Source organism: Alosa alosa, chromosome 20 (assembly GCF_017589495.1).
Source record: "Alosa alosa isolate M-15738 ecotype Scorff River chromosome 20, AALO_Geno_1.1, whole genome shotgun sequence".
Lineage (NCBI taxonomy): Eukaryota > Metazoa > Chordata > Actinopteri > Clupeiformes > Clupeidae > Alosa > Alosa alosa.
Genome location: NC_063208.1, coordinates 14,695,181 through 14,718,817, shown reverse-complemented (window position 1 = coordinate 14,718,817; position 23,637 = coordinate 14,695,181). Strand labels below are relative to the sequence as shown.

At 42.2% G+C, this 23,637-nt stretch overlaps 2 protein-coding genes across 3 annotated transcripts in view; both read left to right on the top strand.

The window, feature by feature from the left end:
- Positions 1 to 11,756, top strand: part of cdk6 (cyclin-dependent kinase 6) — a 35,468-nt gene extending 23,712 nt beyond the window's left edge. Inside the window, exons 5-8 of the mRNA XM_048229517.1 lie at positions 888 to 997; positions 10,691 to 10,741; positions 10,900 to 11,035; positions 11,235 to 11,756. Coding sequence (XP_048085474.1) covers positions 888 to 997; positions 10,691 to 10,741; positions 10,900 to 11,035; positions 11,235 to 11,444 — 507 coding nt within the window. The 3' untranslated portion in view covers positions 11,445 to 11,756. The remainder of the gene's footprint in view (positions 1 to 887; positions 998 to 10,690; positions 10,742 to 10,899; positions 11,036 to 11,234) is intronic.
- A 5,283-nt stretch (positions 11,757 to 17,039) lies between these two features.
- On the top strand, positions 17,040 to 23,086 carry fam133b (family with sequence similarity 133 member B). 2 transcript variants are annotated; one of them, XM_048229593.1, is made up of 11 exons: positions 17,040 to 17,189; positions 17,899 to 17,996; positions 18,292 to 18,370; positions 18,504 to 18,590; positions 18,686 to 18,715; positions 18,926 to 19,000; positions 19,511 to 19,609; positions 19,965 to 20,111; positions 20,815 to 20,871; positions 21,188 to 21,337; positions 22,008 to 23,086. In XM_048229593.1, exons 1-11 carry the CDS (start codon positions 17,166 to 17,168, stop codon positions 22,095 to 22,097), a joined length of 936 nt encoding a protein of 311 aa, XP_048085550.1. In that variant the 5' UTR covers positions 17,040 to 17,165; the 3' UTR covers positions 22,098 to 23,086. The 2 variants fall into 2 exon arrangements, with proteins under 2 accessions (XP_048085550.1, XP_048085549.1); XM_048229592.1 differs by having other exon boundaries at positions 18,683 to 18,715.
- Positions 23,087 to 23,637: the final 551 nt, after the last annotated feature.

Genomic DNA, 23,637 nt, shown 5'->3' with positions numbered 1-23,637 from the left:
ACCCGCGTCAAGCTGCCTACCCGCTGCTCCACCAGCGTTTGGGATTAGTGTATTGATTGCAGATAGGTGAGGAGAGGGCAGAAGCCCGAGGAAAGGCAGGCGGGGGGTAAGAGGCCTTTGTAACTGGGGGCGACTGGGATCAGCTTATAAACTGGCAGCCTGGGTGTTAATCCACTAGAAGCCCGTGGATATGTGTGTTTTTTGTTATGTTATTCTTTTTTTCCCTTCTTCTTCAAAAATGGGCACTCGCTCATAAGCTCCATGGGAGAGATCCCCAGTGGCTCGCTATGGAAATTTTGTGTGATCTCGGCATACCAAAATGGGAGCTCGGCGACCTGCACTGCCAGATATGATTTCATACCTTACGTAAGCCGAGCTCAGGAGCATGGGGACTTTTCATTTGATTTGATTTGGATTCTTTTTTTTTCCTCCCCTGTTTTTTTTTTTTGTGCCTTTTGTGTCTTTGGTGAAAGGAGACGCTGCCAAAAATATTGCGCTTTGCTGTGCTTAGTCATCCATGAGCATCTCTCAAGTGTGCAGAAAACCAAACAAAGTCAAACAGAGCCGAAGACAGTTAAACAAATGCCAAATAGGATACTCATGACAAGTGATTCCAGTGGTGGGACGCCAAGAGACCATCTCTCTCTCTCTCTCTCTCTCTACTTTGCTCACAAAGTCACTTATTACTGCTTTGAACTCAACAAACTTTGCAATGTGAAACCTACCAGCATAGAGTTCTCTTTTATAGGGTTCCATGTATGTGTAATGATTGAAATGTTTTGTTGGACATATGATCTCTTATATATCCTACCTGTCTGTCTGTGTGTGTGTGTGTGTGTGTGTGTGTGTGTGTGTGTGTGTGTGTGTGTGTGTGTGATGTTGTACAGGTGGTCACCTTGTGGTACCGAGCCCCTGAGGTGCTGTTACAGTCCAGCTATGCCACACCAGTAGACTTGTGGAGTGTGGGCTGCATCTTCGCAGAGATGTTCAGAAGGAGGTAAGACAAACGACACTGACCCAAAAAAGGGCTAAGCTCACATGAGTACATATACACTGTTACAGGATTCTCCATGAATAGACCTCATACAGACAGACATTGAAAACCATTTGTTTATTTAGGCTACTGTGTTTTGATGCCCTGCTATGCTAACTAGCTATCAAATGATTAAAATAAAACTTTAGAGTTCCATTAGCATGAAATGATAGATCTGGATGACGTTACATACTCTGAATTTAACTTGTAACATTACAACCGGAAAAGGTAGAAGCTGCCTGTCCAGCTTTCTGCTTGGTCCCCAAATACATACTGTATGTCCCACAGAGGTTTGCGCTCCTGTTAGCATCTCGTTAAATGCAACTGTGTCTGGATGGATGACATCCCTTACTGTATCTTTATGTAAAACTGTGTGATTGCAAGTTCCATGTTTTTTTACCTGATACACAAATGGGATTTGTGTGTGAAAATATGTATGAAGTATACTCATAGTTAATAGTGAATATATTCACTCAGACATTTCTGACTGTGAGTGTAAACGGAAACAGAGTCACTGTGTAAATCCAGTTCAGAGTGACTGAAGGACTTCCTCCATCAGAGTCTTGTTCTACAGGAATTGTCACTGGTTTACTTGGAAATATAAGTGAATTGTCCTTGGCATAGTGCCTCACATGTAACCTTAAAAATGGAAACAGAAGTATTTCAATAGAAAGGGACGTTGATTTGTATTGGTATGAATGCTAAGGTGGAATGAACAGGCAAGATGAATCCCTTTTGACTTCTGAACATTTCCATCCTCAGGCTATCTGTCCAATATCATCAACGTCCTTTGAATAAACAGTCAGATAGAAAGGATTTTTTTTTTCAAATGGGACTGTCCCCATGCATGCCTGATTGCCTGCTAAAGTAGGCCCAGGACTCATAAGAATGTCATAGGGTGATATTAGGAGAGGCTACTTTATTCCCAAAACCTTACCACACAAACACACACATGCGCATACATAGTATAGTATAGTAGTATATATACTCTTTTGATCCCGTGAGGGAAATTTGGTCTCTGCATTTATCCCAATCCGTGAATTAGTGAAACGCACACAGCACACAGTGTACACACAGTGAGGTAAAGCACCCACTAATCCCAGCGCAGTGAGCTGCCTGCATCAAGAGCGGCGCTCAGGGAGCAGTGAGGGGTTAGGTGCCTTGCTCAAGGGCACTTCAGCCATGCCTACTGGTTGGGTTCGAACCGGCAACCCTCCAGTTACAGGTCCGAAGTGCTAACCAGTAGGCCACGGCTGCCGTTTAATATGTACATGGTACAGTACATGGACCCAGACACGGACTCAGACATGGACTCAGACATAGTCATCAACATCAAAAAGGTGAAACGAAACCTTTGGCTTTGCTGCTGAAGTTTCCTTGAGATCTTCACGTAACAGTTCACTTGAGGCAGAAATACAAGCAGACAACACATAGACAAGAAACACTCGCCCACAACGTAAAGCAATGTCAGTGTTGTTTTGGCAGTCAGGTTATTAAGCCGTTAATGCTGCATCTGGAGTAGTTGCTGTGGTTTCGGCGTCGAAAGCAGGAGAGAGGAATGATAGACGTGACAATGTGCGGTCTAACGAACCTCTCCCTCTGTCAGCCTAAGGCTGTCACTGATATGGTATGGCAAGACGCAACAGCAGCCAGTTGAAATCGTTACCCCCCTCCCCTCCACCCCATTCCCTTGGCAGGAATGTAACCTTCCCTTAAAGGAGCATATTTGTTATTTCTTAATTAAGACTGAGTGAGTGAGTGAATGAGAGAGAAGGGGGGGAGAAAGACAGAGACTGAGGAAGAGTGCATAGAGAGAAAGAGAGAGAGGGAGAGAGAGAGCTCAATGGGGCTATAGATAAGCAGCCATTCATGAGGTGGGCTTGATGCCAAGTCACTGGTTCACTGTGCAATTTGTACTTCCTTCCCACTAGCCGTGCTTAATAGGACACACGTCCCCATTCTGTAACGGCCGAGGCATCACAGGTGGGTTTCGGAAGAGATGTGGATATGTGTTTGCTTTACACGCGTGGGTGTGCGTGCTTTTTTTGCGTGGGCGAAAGCACGTGGCATGAAAATGTGTGTGTGTGTGTGTGTCTGTGTGTTTGATCACCCCCTCCCCCCCCCCCCCGCCATTTCCAGTATAAACAGATTGTTGGCTGATTGTACCCATTGTGTTCAGACGGATGTGAGAGGCCCGGCTATCACCTCTTACAGACAGAGGTGAAGAAAGAGAAAGAGAAAGAGTCAAAGAGAGCTAGAATGTAAAAAATGTAAAGGTGAGGGGGTGCGAACGAGCAAAATCTCTCTTCCTGTCCTGGTGACTCACATGTTCTGTGCTTACTTGCTCACACAGGGGACTGACCTTTCGGTGTGTCCCCGGCCCTCGCTCTCTCTCTCTCTCTCTCTCTCTCTCTCCCTCTCTCCCTCTCTCTCTCTCTCTCTCCCTCTCTCTCTCTCTCCTCTGCCCACCTGTCCCTGTGATTCCTCACGAGAGCAGCCTCCCATGCCTGCCACGTGGCGTCCACGCGCCGACAGTTGGACTAGCGTCAGTTCACACTCAGTCACACACCCTGATGGTTTGGCCTGGTTGGGAGGTGTTCTTCTGTTTTATTGTCTCTTTTTCTCTTCATTCGACCTCAGACACCTAATCTGATGTTCCTGAGACATATGATCAGTAGGCGGTGTCTCTGCACCCGGTCTCTGATAGTGTAATTGATTGGACCAGAGCCTTGACGCGTATATATTCCGCACTGTGTGGCTTTCCTGTAATTAAGCTAATGTTAATGGGCCATTAGCGCCCACCCTGGGACTCTGTTTATGTTTCCCCTTGAGAAGACAATTGGATGGCAGACAACCACCAGATCCTATATTATTTATTATTATTATGCTGTGATTCATGAATGTAGCTTCTCTGATGGTACATGAATGTAGCTTCTCTGATGGTGAGTTGTAGACATCTCATAAATTGTGTAGGAAGCCACAGTGTGCATACTGTGACAAATGTTAAACTGCCATTTTCTGTGGTGTTGTAGGCTATTCTCTTTTTTTATATGTCAGACAAAACCATGAAGACTCAACTGTCACAGTCATGCATAGTGGGCTGTTTTGTGGTGTGACTAAAAACAGCGCTGCTAGATTATAACTTCGGGACCCCCACCATACTCCATAGCTTTACGCTAGCAGCTCTGCACTAATGCTAATGACAATAGCTAACTGGCTAAACAGTTGGTCAACATATTTTTCTTAGATGTAGTGACTGGCTATACTAGGTATGAAGGATACCTGTGTCCACTGACAGTGGGAAAGTAGGAGGAAGTGTTGCAACAATGACATGAAACTAGCATGACAACAGTCCACCATGTTTCACTGACAAACACCATGCCAAAATCTTATAACTTAATTCCATTTCTGTAGGTTTCAAACATTAGGTTTCTCTTCCCATGAAAGAGAACAGAAGGATTTATTTAAATCAGAATGGGTACTGCAACATTTTGGCAGGGCAGCTGGATTTCAGTTCAGCTGAGGTACAGCAGCTGAACTCATCTGGAATGAAATTAGAGGAGAAATTTAGTTTATGTTGGCCTTAATCAGGTTCATGCCCTCTCTTTTCCTTAGCATCCGACTTGACAACAAAAAAATGAGGTCCACTAGCAAAACTCAATGTACTAAGTGGACTGATAGCTTGTCATTTGATTATGTCAGAAAGATGTGGGTAGCTATAGACCCGATTTTGGCTAAATAATGAGGTTAAAACCTCGGATTTAGGCCATTTTTTACAACATTATGGCAAACACCCCTCCCTTTAGGTACATACACCATAGATAATAATACACATTTGCAGTTTTGCTGGCTAGAATAGATTATATTTGAGCAGTGTGTTTAATCTACATGGATGAAATTACTCATCATGTTCATCAGCAGTTATGTTCTGTTTGCCCATGATAGGGAAAAAGGCAGTTGCTAACTTTTTGACTTGCCACTGACAGAGAGACTCAGTCTTGGGGTGTGCTTTCAACTACCATTACTTGTCTATGATTAATCTGACTCCTACTGTAAACACCCATAGGAAAGCAACATTCGAAATGAGATCTGACCTGTTTCCACGAAAAAACCCTCTTAGGAGAAACAAGGAGCAATAAGAATAGATTGGGAAGGAAAAAAGGGTATTTTTAGATCTGAACTGAACTTAAATTGGAGTAGGGCTTAGACAAGAGGAAGGCTATTCTGGAGCTTTTGTCTCAGCTCAAGTCCAATTTAAGTTGTGCTTCTAAAATACTCTTTTCTCTGTTTTTATTCTTCCTTATATCTTCTTTGGGGAAACTGGTGAGATCCCAATAAGAGCTGATTTATTTCTTGTCAGTCAAAGAAAACAGACTTCCGAGACAAGGCATTTTCTTTTGGACATGCTTGATAGCAGCTAAGTTAAAAGCTAACTGAGTAGGGTTTAGTAGGAGCTGTTGATGTTGTTTTGTTGTTATGTTTTGTTATTTGTAAGTTAACAATGTGGTGTGTTCTCTGGGATTTCAGAAGAATTATCAGGGTGTTATAATGTCAATCAAGTGTGGTGCTGTTGAACAAGCAGACAGACAACATAGTTTGCAACCAGGACATTGAAACGCTATGATTCTGTAAAGGTGATTGTTAGAAATATGTACTGACTCTTATTTTTCATAATTTCTTTGAAAGGGAATGGATAGAATGGAATTCTTTTTTTTTTTTGGCTGTTAGCCATCTGACTCTGACAGAGGCAAAGTTATCTGAAGAATTAACATATGGTTATTTTTGAATTGGCAGAGATGTTTAGAGTCCCAATGGCTCTTGATAACATGGCTGAATCAAACACAACAGGACAACAGGCCTCATATCATTAAGACGGAGTGCACATTCCTTTTATATGTCAGTTGTGCAAAAGGTTTTTCATTAAACACGTAACCCAGGTAGTCATAGGGTTTGTGTATTTTAGTTTAGCAAACTCTAATTGTGAGGAACTTGCACCAACAAGGAGATACTTTGTAAAATATTTAGCTAATAGCTAATTTCCTGTCGCTATGTGGACACAATACAATGACAAGTAGGCCTAAAGCCTTTTATTTTATCCAGTCAAACAAATGGGGGTGGGGGGTGCTATCAGCAGTGAACTATTTATATCCATGAGTTCTGAGTTTGAGGCTCACCACAGTCACTCAAGGGCACAGCTAATGCACTCTCTGGGCACGCCTGTATAGGTGTGTGTGTGTGTTTGTGTGTGTGCGCGCGCATTTGCGGCTCCACTCAGACTCAGGTGTGCAGTTACTGTGAGGCGAGGCGAGCGTAGCAGTCAGCCCGACACTCAACATGACATAAGACGGCACGACACACCACAGCGCGCCACAATGCAGTGTGGAACAGCACACCTAGCAGCCCAAGCCACTGTAGAACCTGGCGACAATCCAAAGCCACCTGGAGGCACAGGCAAGGGTGCCTTTTGATTGTTCACAAAACCGCGTTCCTCTTTCTCTTTTCTTTCTCTCTATTTTCTTTCTTTCTCAAGCTTTATCTTGCTCACTCTCCCTTTTTCCGCCCCTCTCTCTGCCTTTCTCTTACCCTTACACAGCGCCCCCCGCCCCCCCGCCACACACACACATAGGTGATTCACTCGCCTTTTTTATAAAAGGCCACCTGTTAGAGATTAAAGGGCACCTGGGATCAGTGCTTCCACTCCGGTATTCGAGAAAAACTCAGACTGCTGTCACAGAAACATTAATGGAGGCTTACGGTTCACACAAGCGCCACAACATATGCGTCCTCTTCCTGCATCAAAGCCAGACACTTCATTTAGCCTTTTGGTGTGTGTGTGGGTGTGTTTGTGTGAGTGCTTTGCCTCATTTCCCATCCATGTCCTTTTGGAGGGGGGGGGACACACATGTTCGGAGATCAAGGACGTTCTCTGGTCCTCCCATTTGGAGGGGCTGCGAAGCTGGCCTGCCAATGACATGTCAGAACTCTTCGAACTTGAAGAATCTTCTCACAGTCCTTCCTTATCTTTTTTTTTAAGCAGAGGAATTTCATCAAGGTTTTTTTCCCAAAGTCTTTCGGCATCTGGCGGAACTTTTTTAGTCAAATCAAACAACCAAGCCTACTTCCTTGGTATGGTGATTCACCTGAATATGGATGGATTTGTTATGTAGCCTGTTACTCAAACTTGTGTCCGTATCAGTCATAGAGAAAGTTGAGTAGTTAATGTGTAATGCACATTTAAAAGTTCCATTCTATATGTCAGATTATTGGCAACCATGTTGCATTCCTATTAGGAAACTGATTAGTCACAGTACAAAGTAAACACACATTGAATGAACAGTCAACATTTCTGTCAGACTGTAAGTACTGAAAGGAAGACATGTAGGCTCAACTACAGATTCACAGAATCACAGATATTCACATACAAAAGACATGCAATCAACCACACAACTGCTATCTAGTTCACCATCAAAATATGTGCATACAAGCTTGCAGTTTAGCTTCTACAACCCCAAGGCCAAACAGAAACACAGTTACACAAGCATGCCTGAGAAAAACACACACTTGCACGTAGATATGCTCAGGTAAGTCTCAAACACACATTCACACCCTCACTCAAAGGTATCTTCATTTTCACCCACACATATTAAGACTCACATTTTCCCCCCCACACACACTTATCAGCCATTCCACACCCATACCCGTAAGCACACACACACACACACACACACACACAGCCAGCATACACAAGCAAATACAAACACACACATTCCAGAGGTTGTCCCTGTGGAATGTGGACGGCGAGGCTGGCACCAGAAGAGTGTGACTCAGCTGTGGCAGAGCCCATTCACTGTGCCCACACAGTCTTAGAAAGGACCACACAGCTATAGGCCTCTCTCTCTCTCTCTCTCTCTCTCTGCCTTTCTCCACGTCTCTCTCTTTCTCCTCTCTAAATCTCTCTGCCTCTTTTTTTTCTCTCTCTGCCTTTCTCCAGATCTCTTTCTCTCTCTCCTTCTCTTTAAATCTCTCTTGCCTCTCATCTTTTTCTCTCTCATTTTGCCTCTTTTGTCACTCTTTTCCTCCTCCTGACTCTCACCAGGTCACTGTTTTCCTCTCTCCTTGCTTCACTCTATGTCTCTCTTGCCATAATGTAAGCCTTGTGTGAGCCCCAGTCTTATTCACTCCCATTAACAAATCACCGCGGGTGAACGCGATGCCCCAAGAATTTTGCAGCCATACTTGTTTTGGCATGGCGGTGCATTTGATCCCTCCTTGCCTTTGACCTCAGGAACTGATTTGGTCCAGATCTCCTCATCTCTAATTGCATAAAGAAACACTCGGCTCTGTTTTGATTTTCTGGAAAAGCGTCCTCCTGGAAAAGGAAAGGAGGTGTGCTTATTATCAGAGATAGGTGACTGGTGAGGAAGGGAAGGGCCCAGAGAGAGAGAAATAGAGAAAGACAGACAGAGGGAGAGAGAGAGAGGGAGAGAAATGCCCTAGACTTAAGTCATGTTGTGATTTCAAAGATAGTTCTGTCCAGACTAGGTATCTGGGGGGCTTTAGACAATCAGGCCCCCTCTGACAGCATAATTGCCCTCCCTCCTCATATGTTCAACAGGCGAGTCGACAGGCCCCCCCTTGGTTGCTCGCAATAAAAAGAGCTAATCTTCAAAGTGAGGAGAGAGTATGGAGGGAGGTGTCGGATCTCGGCATTCTGGGAGATTGTCACGGGGCGAAGGAGGCTTTGGAACCAGAGCGCATGGCCCTTCTTTACATGGCCTTTTGTTTGAGTACAGTGAGGCACAGTTGTTGAGGCATGGAAAGAGAGAGAGCCAGAGAAAGAGAGGGAGAGGACAAGGGAGAGGGAGAGAAAGCATGGAGGTCTGTCTGGAAAAAAATTGTCCACAATGCCCTGCAGAAGGACGACCTCTAGTGGTGAAATACAATTATGTTAGAATTGTTTTTCTTTTAACCCCCTCCCCGACACATGTGATGAGAACAACTGATGAACAACTACACTTTAAATTTACCGAACTTCCTAGGATCTACAATACATCCCGTTCTGCTCGGCAACACGCACGCCGAAGTGTGCGTCACACTTCAGGGGATTAGTGTGGCCGTCCAGATGTCATTTCCAGGTGTTCTGGGGAGTAGACTGACCAATGAGACGGCTCCGTTAGCTCCTGTGACAGGAAGCAGAATGCGCTCATGCTCCATGCTTTCTCACAGCTCAGGCAGTCCACCCTCCTCCTCCTCCTCCTCTTCCTCCTCCTCCTCCTCTTCCTCCTCTTCTACCATCCCTCCAGTTCTTTTCCTCTTCCATTCCATCCCTCACATGTTACAGAGCTCTCCCACACAGTCAAGTAAAGAGCTGAAGCAGACGCCAGGGATAAATAGCTTTTCTTCTCCCCTTCCCCCCTTCTACTTTTCCTTCTTCTTCTCCTCTCTGTTTTTTCCCCCCTTCTTTTTCTCCTTCTTCTTCTCCTCTCTGTTTTTTTCCCCCCTTCTTTTTCTCCTTCTTCTTCTCCTCTGTTTTTTTCCCCCCTTCTTTTTCTCCTTCTTCTTCTCCTTGCCACTGGTGGTTTGGGGTTCTGAGAGCAGGGCCTTGTGTTGCCGTCGCTCGCCGATGTCTGCTGGAATTTGTGCACGTGCCAAAGGGGAAGCTTGGCCGCCCACGGCTGTCCCGAGGCGTCCCAAAGCCGCAGGAACCAGCAGCAGGCCCGGTGTCCTCACAGCCTCGCAGACCACCCCCCTATCCCCCAGCAACCCCCCCCCCCTCTCTCCACCGCCCCCTCACACACACCCCACAGGACTTCCAGCATGTGGGGCTGTCTCGCATGTGCTGAAAAAGCTCTCAGTTCTCCTCTGGTCCCGCCAGGAAATTCAGGCCCGCTTTTTCCCCCACACTTTGTCTTTCTTCACTCCCTCTCTCCTTCCCTCTTCCCCTCTCTTTTTTATAGTAGGTCTTGCTGGATAGATCATTACGTCAGTGGCTCTGTGTGTGTGTGTGTGTGTGTGTGTGTGTGTGTGTGTGTGCGTATGTGCACTCCCACCCACTGCCACCACCACTGGGGCCCTAGTGTGCAAGGAAAAAGAGGGGGATTTCATTTCTCTGCCATTGGAGAACCAGCACCAAAAGTGGTGCTTGCTTCCTTGAATTGTTTGAAACTCACAAACAGCAATAAAGAGAGGGGGGTTTTCTTTTTCCAGATCACCACTGAGAGACACATTCATCAGGCAGCAGCATTCATCAAGCGCTAAAGCGACAATAATAACAGAGATGCAAAAATATAAACCATCTGCGGAGCAGACAATGAAACAGACCAAACAGAGATAGATGAAAAGATCATCAGATGGAACAACAGTGAGAATGAGAGACAGGCAGGCAGACAGGCTAACAGACAGATAGACAGATAGCCAGGCAGGCAAACAGTGAGACAATATCAGCAGACTGTGAAACCAAATGATGACTTTATTGATGCAACACAGATGTAGGGTGTGACCCCACATAATTTTTGTTTCAACATCTCACTTGTACATAGGGGAAGAAGCCATTATTTGTGCAAGATTATTCTCAAGAGGGTGAACTATTCTCACTGCCACTTTTTTATGATGCGTTTCCTGTTTCATGACTCAATGTTATGTCCTCTTCTGTTTCAGACCTCTTTTTCAAGGGAAATCAGATGTTGACCAGTTAGGCAAAATATTTGAGTGAGTAAGGTGCTTCTTACCAACTAAAGTTTGTCAATATCTGTACTTACATTTCCTCAGTGGAATATTACTGATGTAAAGGAAGGCGCATTGCATACAAATCAGATAAAGTATAATGGGATTGATGCTGATGACTGGTCATGCTTGTGACTTTGTAGTGTGGTAGGGGTCCCGTCTCTGGAAGACTGGCCGCAGAACGTGGGTTTGCCTCAAACTGCTTTTGCCCCTCGCCCTCCCAAACCAATAGAAGACCTGGTTCCTGATATGGATGAGCTGGGGAGGTCTCTCTTACTTGTAAGTCCTAACTCTGTTCTGTTCTCCACCTCTCTCTCCTTTGACTCCTTCCTGTGAAACCTTGTGCATCGTACAGATGTTAACTGGCATTCTTACTGCATTGTATTTGCTATGTTAATGTGAGTTTGGGTGCATGGAGATGTCCTAACATTAGCGTGATCTCATCTCTCTCTCTCTCTTTCTTTCCCTCTCTTCACAGCAATTCCTTTCGTTCAATCCCTCCAGAAGGATATCGGCCTACGCTGCTCTGTCCCACCCCTATTTCCTGGACCTAGACAGTCCCAGTAAGAATCTGTACAACCAGCCGTTCACCAGCAACAAACGCTCCCTGGAGGAGAGGACTACCGATGCCTTTAGTCGCTGTGGAGTAAGCGACCGGGGCTCCGACTCCAAAACCCCCCAGAACTAGTCTGTCACAGCCATGTTGTGGATGCTGCTTTGTTTCGTTTTTTATTTTTATTTTTTGTAGAAAGAATGACTTTGATTCTGATTATTTTTTGAAAAGACAAAAAAAAAATGCAAACAACACAAAAGAGAGATATGAACAATTGGCTGGTCTGGTTTGTTCTGCTCGTTTTAAGTTTGATTTTTCTTATTTTTTTCTTGAAGACCAGGCAGCGCCCCCAGAGCAAAATTCAGAGCACTGGAGTAGACAAGAGAAAGACTCCACAAGCTCTCTGCTTCGTGCTCACTCCCAAGGGGGGTGGTGAGAAGGGGGAAATCCCTGGTCGCTGCTTGGAGGGTGGGGTGGGATGGGGTGGGGTGGCGTGTGTGTGTGTGTGTGTGTGTGTGGGGGGGTGTGGGGTATTGTAGTTCCGAGTGTTTCGGAACCACGTCTGATTCCAATGGAGAATAGTAGACTGAGTGAGATCTCGCTGCTCAAGGTCGTCTCGTCTGCATGTCACTGCCAATGTCTCACTTCGGGAAGCGTGTGGGGGATTCACTAGATGAACTGCCCACGTCCAAGAAGAATTCACTGCCAAACTGTTTCACTATGGTCCCACTGCCAATGTCTCGCCCTAACAACAAGGGTTCACCGTCATGTCTGTCACTGCCAATGTCTCACCTGGTTTAGGTTTTGTTTCCGAACGACCACCACTTTTTCTGCAGCTTCACGTACCCGGTCCTGTCTGGTCTCACTCCGTACAGTTGGCGCCAGCTCTGACTGGCATCGCTGCCACCAACTGCCGAGTTCTTGCCAAGGCTGCAGCAGAAGCATGTCTGTGTTCCGTGTCTTCCTTAGGTTTTGCTTCCTCTAGAGTTACCAGACCTCATCCTTCCCCCAACACCACAGAAAACCGTTGAACAGATTCTCACTTGGCATTCACACATCTCCACACACACACACACACACACACACACACACAAAAACACACATATATACACACACACTGACACAGTCCACTTCATCTGAATACAAACGGTTAAATGTTGTTGATCTGTCATCTTGTGGTTTCGAGGGAGCAGTGCAGGCAGAAGGAAGCATGGGCCGCTGCTGGACTCCTTTCATGGGGTTATTTTTATCTACAGTTGATTCTTGTTTGATCAATGGTTATACTTCCTCTTTTAGGTTCTGCATTTCACTGCTGCATTATGGGAAAGTGAACTAAACAAAAAAGTATGTCAATGACTTTCAGAGTGTGAAGGAAGAAAGTGGTAGTCAAGCGAGCTCACTACACGAGCACTAGTGAACTAACTCTCATCCTCTATGTTTATATCCAAACAAGAGGAAATGAAATTGTAGTCATCATTGTAATGTTATTGCTGGTGTTTCTGGCCTCTCTGCCATTACTTTATGAACTTGAAGCTTTAGGGACTGAAACTAAATGAGTTTGCAGTCGGCACTCTTGTTAGCAAGGAAGAGGGGTAGAAGGTTTGGGGCGAAGTAGAGAGCCCACTCAGTGTAAATGCAGGTAGGGTTTAGAATGAGCTTAGTTTATAGTAGAACCAGACCGGACGGTAGAAGTAGATAGCAAGTTTAATCACAACGTATTTGATATGCGGGTAAGTGAAACTGGTTCAAAGTGAATACTAACTAGTTGGTGAGAGGGAAGTAGAAGGGAAGGACACGAGTGAGAAGCAAGCTGGTCCAAGATTGCCAATAACAAAGGTAGTCATAACATTGCCTTAGGCAAGAAGTTGAGAAGCTATATCCTTGTTGATAACTTATCGATGGTCTTTGCGCTGCCACCTCCATTAACTGGCTCAGAATGACTGAATGAATCTTGACAGGCTCAAGGTGACTGTTCAAGTCAGATGAAAGACTAAAAAATCATTGGAGGATGAATTCTTGTGAAAGTACAAGTATATGTAAGAGTACAAGCGGGCACTGTATGATGACACAAACACGTACAACACACACACTCAGACATAAGCAACTTCAAACAGATGTTAAAGCACTGGTGCCTTTACCCACTCAGGATTTCTCTCTTCGACTCATTACTCAACACTTCATTCACTCAGGATTTTCTGGTTGGTTGTAGATCAAATAGTTCAACCTATGTTTTCAGGTTTCATTCAGGCAGGTCATAACTCTGTTCATTTGCTACTATATCATGCTAACTAGCATTTCTGTGCAAACTTAATGTCATTAAGTACCATGAAGTAGTTTAGAACGTATTTATGTCCAAGCCGGGTTCATGTGACATTGTGTTGTCAGTCATGCTATGTATATACACTTAAAGCATCTGTGGACAACATCTCTATTTAATTTTTGTTTGTTTTATAGCACAAAAGTTGATGGAAAATGCACCTGTGTATATCAGTGCTTTCATGCTTAATTGCTATAGGTTCTTTTTTACCCATGGGCCTCGGATGAGGAAAACCAGGGTAAAAAATTATTTGATGATGCATTGTCTTCACTTGTGAGTGTGTAATGACTTTTGTCATGGTGCAGCCTACACAGGGCATGCTCAAATTTATGCTGCATTCCAGACAACTCGGAAGTCAGATATTTCCTAGTTGGAATCTCCCAATTTCATTCCAGACTAATTCGGAGGTCGAGAATTCTGACCTCCTACTTTAAAAAGTACAATGGAAAGGCACTTGAAGTTGGAATTGAAGTCCGACCTCCGACATCCAAGTTGTCTGGAATGCAGCAAAATTGTACATATAAATCCATTTTTGCATCTTTGCAGGGCATTACTTATGTTAAAATGCTCGCTCAATGGTGAATTTAATCAGCGGAGTACAACAATATCTTCTCTGTACTCATTTAGGTTTGATTTAGATACCTACAATTATTGTTGGGTATCTTTGATTGTTCAGTGCTGAACATTGTAGATCTCCTTTAGAAATGGAATGTATGCGAGTCTGTTCCTAAGATGGAACTTGAATGTGTGTGGCAGCAAGTTCAGTTGTAATCATGCTGAGAGACATAGCACCTTTTTAATGCCTTTGAATACATGTCAGTGTGCATCTTTTGCCCAATGACTCTGACAAAACAAAGAAATGCATTAACTTTATTGGTTTAAAGCTGGCAAAATTCACTCCAATTATTCCAATTCTCCTATTCCTAATATTTGTGTGTAAATATAATGTATTTAATTTTTTTACACATTTGTCTTAGCAGAGAATATAGCATATAGTCCCCATATCAGCAATGATTTACAATGTTGTGCAGTGTATACAATGCATTCCTTATAGTTAATAAACTATTTGAAAGTGCTATTTTTCTTTTTTTGTTTGTTTGTTTTACTTGTAAACTGCTGGTCTTTGGTACTTAAATTAGTCTCTTTTCATTTAATGATTATTTATTGAGTCTAGACATTCATGTTTGTTTGTGTGTGTTTTTTCCCCAGTTACTTTTTAAAAAATAATCCCCTCCAACACACCTCTTTTCTTCCAAACTTGTTGAATAAATCTGCCTTTCAATGATGGTGCTGTAAAATCTTACTTCAGACTTGAAACATAATGTTCAGAGGACTCTGAGGATTTGTGATGGAACTCACTCTCTGCATGGTCCTTATCAGAAAGAAAGTGTAACTTGTGTGTGTGTGTTTTTTTTATTATTATTATTTGATTTGTGGGGTTCACTATTCTGTATTTCTTTCAATTTTTTGAGAGGATGCTCGTGGTTGTCTTGAAAGAAGCCACAGACTTATTTGAATGTGCATAAAATGGCAAAATTATTATGCACAGTGCGGGGCCCCATAATTCTAAGCATTTTACCTGCTCCATGGCTTGAATAAAGTACTGTGCCTCTGACTATGACAGAGTAATATCTTAATCTGTTATGAAATATATTCACTTCACGCTTTCAATTATTTTAATTATTATAATTAATATGCATTTATATGAGACGCATTCAAGCTCAATTCAAAACTGCATCCACCAGTTGTTGCCTGTTTTCATCTGTAACCTGTGCCTATATAGGACAAGTTTTTGACTTATATGTGCTTGACTTAAAGAGGATGCAGTCTCACAGTCTTGTGCGTCAGCCTCTTCACTGCGTTTGTCAGACAGATTCATAAATATAACAGTAAATTCAAATCTCACTGGATAACCCAGCATATCTTTACACAGTAAAGTAGTATCTTTACACGGTAAAGTAGTATCTTTACACGGTAAAGTAGTATCTTTACGCGGTAGTTTTTACAGTATACTTTCTAATACTTCGCCTAAAACGTGTCTTGCAAAATGTTAGTTGCTGGGAAAATTGTACTTTGTAGTACTGTTTGTAATGATGTCTATTATTGTTAATTGTTTTTTATATATATATATTTCTTATGTAATTGTGTAGTGTGGCTTTAAACATGCATGTGAGTAACCAGATGGAGCGACAGTCAGGGTTTTATGGTATTTTACATCAGACAGGTGGACAGGTAAAGTGATGAGGATGGAGAATTGAAATTCAGTTTAATGCAGAAAGTGATATGTGTTTTTTATTTTCATTAAGCATGATGATGTGTGAGGTATGATGTGCTGTAATTATAAGTGATGTATATTATGTTTTTTGTTATCATTGCATATAGCCTAACGAAATATCATATTCTGTGAGGTGAAAGAGAGGATAAAGCTGCCCAAATTAGTGTGTTTTTGAGCTAATGTGAGAAAGTGATATTTCGTTAAAGTACCAACTCAGTTGTTTTTCGTTAAGCTTGACTGGATTTTGTTTTGTTTTTATTATTATTATTATTATTATTATTATTATTATTATTATTTTTATTATTATTATTTTGCTGCTCAGATTTAGTGGTTAGTACACATTGATTTAAGTGGTTTGTTTGTTTGTTTGTTTGTTTGTTTTTAACGTGTAAGGCAACTAGCCAGCATAAAGTGCTTTAGATCGGAAATGTTTCATATCTATTTTGGCTCTCTTGTCATATTTTAATGAGCACTAACTCATTCATTCAATACTCTCTTCACATTGATTACCTAATTTATAAACAAATAGGGCAGACCAATTAATGAACTAAATGATTATGAAATTGTATAGTTTTCTTTTTATTTTATTTATATCCCAGTCTTGAAACCACGGCAAGTGTTTTGGTTTCAATCTGTAAGTTAACTGTATGGCCCAAGTGGCTAAGGCTTCATGCTAAAAGGCCTAGGCCTATACATTTTGCATGAATCAAATCACAAAAAGATCATGTCTAAACAGAAAATCACAACCTAATTTGGTATGTCATTTTTCCACTGCATTAGGATACAGACGGGAGGGCTGGGGTGTTTTTTTTTTCTTTTTTTTTTTTACATAATACATATTGTTGTGGGTTTGCTGCTAATTCTGTTTTGCTCTGGCTTGATAAATTATGACCCGTCAAAAGAAAAATTCTGATAAAGAGCTGCTTGAGTTTTCGCTTACGTGTTGTATCTGTAACTGCTTTACATCATTTTTTTATTTTTGTAAAAATAATTAAATAAACTGAGTGTAAAAAAACTTTGTGTTGGCTACATGTTTTTCATTGCATGAATATCCTAAGGCACATTTTCAAGTACCTTCTCCACATTTTGGGAGATCATGTCTTTCTGTAGACATCCACCAGGGGGCACAAGTCAATAAATGTCTCTTCAGCAACAGCAGTCAGTGTTCACAGTTACCCGCTAGCTTGGAGGCTAACACAACAGCTTAGGAAGATATGTAAACAAAGACCCTATATCGGTATTAACGTTGCTCTTAGAGGAGAAAATGGGGAAACGAGATAATAGAGTGGTGAGTTATGTGTAAAATGCTACCATGTCAAACTGATCTGTAACTATGATAACTCTGCGCATGACTTAAGATAACGTGAGATCTCAGAAATGTCTAATTTAGCCAACTAGTTTAGCAAGCTAGTTGATGTTAGCTGTCTTATGTGTGTTGTTTAACAAGCTTGATAACGTTAGCTTGATTTTATGGTGAACGCGATGGTATTGTCAAAGACTTGTTTCTATGTCGTATATACGTATTTCTGTGTTTCATAGAAACTTCAATTGCCATTATAGCTAGTTTGTTACTTCTAGCTAGCAAGCTAACTCGCGCTTGGTGGATATCTAGTCAACAGCTAATGCTAGCTATTTTTATTGCTTGCTTGCACTAAGATAACTACGTGGCTTGCAGGCTAGTCTGCCTCAACGCGGCCCGGTGTCTTTAAAACAGTTGTGGCATTGCCCTAGTTGCCTATTAAAGTTAGCTAAAAACTGATTAATGCAGTCACACCGATATATGATCTAGATGGCTGGCTGTGAACCCAGCTGATTAATTTATTCAATACCACGTTTGCGGTTGGCTAGCCGATATTAGCCAATGCTATCGCACATGTGAAAGAGTGCAGTGGCATGTATTACCGGGTTTAATGTAATCATACCTATATCATGGAACTCTCCCCGTTTTCAGTTTATCCCAGTAAATTGCGAATGTTTGTATGCTCACTAAATTCTAGGCATATTTGAACCCCATTGCTGCAGCCCGAGCGAGAGGACCGGCGCCTAATGCTGGGCCTTCAATTCAAGATTACCTGAGCAGACCAAGGCCGACATGGTGAGCAGGGAGCTTCTGCAAATCACAGTAGCCCAGTAACTTACAACGTAAACAGGCTAACAATTTAGACTTTGTTTTCAGCGGTTTCAATTAGACCATCTATCACGAATTTGCTTACGAGTCTTTCTTTATATTTGTTGTATACTTATTTCTCGTTGTATTGTTGGTAGTTTTTGTACTGGTCACATTGAACCTGCATTTATAGCACCATTACTTGAAAGGATGGTTTAATGGTTTGATGAGGATTGATGTTAATGACTGATTTCCATCAATTATTGTGTTCGCATCAAATCAGGGAAGAGGTGAAGGAACAGCTAGAGAAGAAGAAGAAGGGCTCAAGAGCTCTGGCAGATTTTGAGGACAAGATGAATGAGGTACAGTCCTGGATGAATTATGTCATGTAACATGACATGTAACTGTACTGTTAGAGAAGTCTCTGAGAAGCTATATACACACCCTGTATATATTATTATTATTTTTCCTTGGTATGCAATATTGCATTTGTAGAGATGGAAAAAGGAGCTGGAAAAGAACAGAGAGCGAGTACTTGGTAGAGGTGAGAAGAAGGACAAGACGGACAAGGACAAGAAGGAGGTAAGAGTCTCAAAAACACAAAGCATGAAGTAGCAGTGACACATTTGTCTTAGAGCTGGCTTAACCATCAACTATCTGTCTTTGACTTCCAGAAGAAGAAGAAGGATAAGAAGAAATCTAGTAGGGTGAGAAGAGCGCTCCATTTTGTTCAGACACAAGCCACAATGATGCCGTTTGTTTTATTTTTTTTTTTCTGAAGTAGTTGTGTTAAAGCTGCATATTAAACTAATAATTCTGTGTATCTTTGAGCTGTGCACATGTTCTTCTGCAAGTTGCCAGGCATGGTGGCATTTCTTGGCATCTAACAAGCTTTGCCTGTCTTGTCCTTGGTCAAGCATTCTTCATCTTCCTCCTCCTCCTCATCGAGTTCTGATTCCTCCAGCAGCTCCTCTTCAGAGTCTGATGATGAGGTATGTGAAAAATCTTGACAATCAATTTTATAACCAAACTACTGCTGTGCAATACAAATGTGGCAAGAAGTATAACCATAACTAGTATCAAATTAACGGTGCTCTAAGCGATGTCACACCTTTTTTTGGGCTACAAATGTTTTTTGTCACTTCAGCAAACATCACCTCACCATTCGCTAGCTGGCTGTGCCCTGAATACACCGTAAAAAAATGTGGTCTCTGTGGACAGCCCAGGCTCCAAAAACGGCAACAAAAACAACCTGGGCCAATCTGGGCCATAAAAACATGGCAAACTGTTGCAGCAAATCAGCGACGAGAGTTTCAATTGCACGGGAGGTATGGGGAGGGGAGTAGCGAGCTAGCTCTCTGTTTTGTTTGAACATCAACAGAAATGACGTTATCCAGCATCGCTTAGAGTGCCATTAAATAAATATCCTAAAGTATGGTAATCCTGTGGAAATGTTTCATATTTGTTCAGTTTGCAATAAAAATGTGTGCTGTTTTACAAAGGATGAGAAAAAGAGCTCTAAAAAGAAGAAAAAGAAGAAACGTGCTGCAGTGAAGAGAGAATCTGATAGTTCCTCTTCAGGTTCCGATGCAGACAGCAAGGTACGGCAATCATTTATGAGTTTAACACAACATCAGAAATATTTTTTGTCAATCTTCACCTCTATCATATGTGGGTGGGAATTAGCAGACACTTTTATCCAAGGTGACCGGGACTTGCATCGTTTGGGGATCAAACCCAGGCTTACCACTTAAAAGGCAGCGTCGCCAACACCTGCTCCTAATAAGATAAAATTAATAATTAGTAACTTTATTAATCCTACAACAGGGAATTGTGTTACAGCAGCCAACCATAAGCAAAACAGACAGCATGTAAACAATGTACGCAAACAAAAACAAGCACCCGACTTGATGGCATTAATTGTGCGAACAAACTGTTGTAATTTGTACCATGCAGGATTCCTCCATGAAGAAGAAGAGGAAGCTGGCTGAGGTGGGTGAACCTGAGGTTAAGGTCGAGTCTGAGGTGAAGACTGAAGCAGAAGTGAAAGCCGAGCCTCAAAGTGACGAGATGGAAGAAGGCCTGGAGTCCGAAGAGAAAGAGGTACAGTGTACCTTACTACAGGACTTATTCGATCTCACGGCTGTTATGAATCTTCAACTCTCATGAGTTGTCTTTGCATTTTGTGTTATGCCTTTAACTGCGAATGAACTGTTAATGTATTGCAATTGTATGAACCCTGTCTTCGTTTTTAAAAAGTGACTGAAGTGGAGCAGAGGAATTATCAGGCCTATATCATTACAAGGGACGCAGTGACTAATATTTTGCAGTGTTATTTTTTTGAGCAAGCCTTTTGAAGCATATCCTTGTAAAAGCACAACATTCTGGGTGGAGACTGCATGGATCAGTGACTAAATGAGGTTTATCAGTCCTGATGGCAGATCACGTGTTGTCAGAATTGAATGCGTGTGAAACCGTGCATGATGTTAGAGGGGAATCTTTGAAGAACTGTCAGTCTAGTAAAGTAGAAATTGAAAGCCATGAGATGTAATGTAATTCTCCTCTGTACCGTCCATAGTTCTTCAATGGCTGTTGTGCCACTGCTTTTTAAAACCGGCTGAAATACTGCACAAATGTTTTGCCTTCATTAGCGTGAATGAAATGATAGTTGAATTTGTCTGTTTGTGGCCTGTTGGTAAATGCGTTGCTAGACAGGTCACCCACAGGTGGCGCTGCCACTCTTTAGTAAATCTGCTCGTGTGACTTTAATGATGGTCACAAAAACAACTGGAATTTCTTCTTCCAGGACGGTGATAGGACTTTCGTTCTTTTAGGATGGAAGCCAATTGATGCTGAACTAGAAGTAAGTAATCGGGTGTATTTGTCATGTTTTGCCCCCAAATTATGTCTGTTGATCTCTTTTTCATTAGCTTTGTCATTAAAGGAATGTATTGGACTTCAGTGCACCCTTTCGCAACTGTATACCAGGACTGAGATACAGTATTTGACATACTTTTTCCCTCATTCATCCTCTTGAATCTACCATCTGCTTTCCAAATACTGTCTCCGATACCTTGTGTGGTCTCCGAAAGGGTGTTCACAATCACACCCCCCTTTTTTTTTTTTTTTTGTTGTGCACTGCTCTCTGAAATAACGTGAAATGCTTGTTTATATTACAGGGTGAGTACAGGAAGAAGACTGTGATCGTGGAGAGGAGGATGGAGGTGAGGAAGATGGTGGTGGAGGAGAAGAAGCTGCCCGAGGAGCTGACTGCAGACGAGAAGAAAAACACAGAGAAGAAGAGCTCTGAGGAGAGGGAGAAATCCACAGTAAGCCGCTAGGGTTTCGCAATGACTTGCTCTGAGTCGACTTGCCTGTTGTCAGCATATGCATTGGTTTTCCAAACACAGCATGATGCCAGGCATCCATTTCCCCTGTGTTTATATTAATTAAATCATCAGCGGGTAGTCAACATTGGCTTGACAGTCTTCCCTTTTTTTTGGACTTAAAACAAATATGAAGTTGTGCAACGCCTACTCTGAGCACTCTTTCATAGGCCTCTGTGCTGTCTTTGCATTATGTTTACTGCACTATCGTATTAGATGCCATCTTGTATAAGACATGTCCACTTGTGAGCCTTGCTGTGAGAACTTAACCAACCATTCACCCATATTCCTGGTCATGTCCAATATAGACCGCAGTCTGAAAATCCACCAGTACGATTTTACTAATATAATAAAGAACAAACATCCTTAAGGGGATTCACATTTGGCCCATAAAATATTTAATTAGTCATTGGTTGTTTTTTTTGTTGTTGTTAAGAAGGCAACCCATGTTATTTTGGACTGCAAGCTAATATTGGGTGATGAGTTATTATTATTTTAGCACAAGTTATTTTATACATCATACAGTATGTGTTGGACAAAGTGTGGTTGCTGATGGCAGTGAGCATTAAATAGATGATGTGATCCTAAATGTTTCTCTGTCTGTCTTTTGAAGGATAAATCAAAGAAGAAGAAAAGGAAGAAGCACAAGAAGCATGGCAAGAAAAAGAAGAGGAGAGAGCGGTCAAGCTCGGACTCGGACTGAAGTGTTTTGCGGGACTGGACCTGGGCTGCAGAAGGGGAATGCACACATCATGCCAACACGGACCGACCCCCCACAGGGAAGGCCGCAGTTACGGAGCAGGCGACTTCGTTTGGGAAGAGTTGGGACTTTTTTTATCTGACGTACATGATGGACAAGATGACTTCCTCTCTGCTCAGGAATCAGAATGATGATGGCAGGACTTTTTCGAAAAGCGGGATTGGATGGGGTGGGGTGTTGAGAGCGTTGGGCTTATGGCTCTTGCAGGGATCGCTTGTTTTTATTTTTGTTTGTTTTGTTTTTTAGCAATCCAAATAAAAGTTAATTATGCCGTCGGTTGGTTGAGTGTGACTCCTCAGATCTTCACAACAACTCATTATTATTTGATGTCATTTGCTGCCTGTGCTCTGTATCCATTGAGGTACTGCTGGAACTGGGGGGAAACAACTTGCAGCAGGACTCATTTTTTATATCAACTTTTCCAAATTGATCAACTTTCTATGTACAAACAGTCAAAGTCACTGTGCTACATCTGAAGTTTTGGATGACACTATTGCACACAAATAGGGCTATAAGTAAAAAAAACAACACTGCATTTAAAAAAAAAAAAATCTTCTTGTAGCATATTTTTACCTCTTGAGAGTTCTGACATGTACTTTCCCCCCCCTGCTGTGATGACAACGAGCATTCAAGTCATTGTTTAGTTGGAACCGTTGGATTGAGCCGTGCGAGACCGTTTTTTTTTTTTTTTTTTTTTTTTCTCCTCTGTCTTTAACGCCAGTGCTTATACATGCATGTAACCTGACCACTGGACTCTCGACAGACTCACGTTCTAGTTGTCATGGTGAATGTAAAAGATTGACACAGTAATTGTAGAAGGAAGCCCGCGTTGCTACTGCTGCTGGGCCCTTCAAAGCGAGGCAATGCAAGGAGCATGACCGACCGATGGAGACATGTTTTGAGTTTCATTAAAAGTGTTCCTGCATCTGAAATGCCCAAATTGTTGGGTTTTTCTTCTTTGAAGTGTGAGTTACTGGGAAAGAGATGAACACATAGCCACATGGCAAATACACAAGATTTTAGCTTGAGGATTGTTGTTTTGTGTAAGGTTTTGTCTTAAATTATAGCTATAAATCAGTTCCTTTGTATGTCAACATGATGGGACCATTCAGAAAATACAGTGTCTGAATCAACTCGAATGGGTCGATTTATGAAGGAGGTCATTTTAATGGGTCATGACCATAGCCTTGTGAGAGGCCATTGATGAAGAATGGCTTACTATACAGTACTCTTAGTAGCATTTAAAATCGGCTGTGTCAAATGTGCCACTGTAACCCTTAGGGTCATGATACATGGGGCAATGTTGTTGGACAACCACATAACTAGTTCCATGTATTCTGATTATTAAAGTACTTAAGAAAAATCTTGCCCAATACCAGTGGGAATTTATACAGTCTATGGTGGGAATGTAGGTTATCCAAACAAATAGCAATAGTCTGGCCTGTTGTTCAAAAAGTTGTCTCGTGTATCATGAGCTTAAACT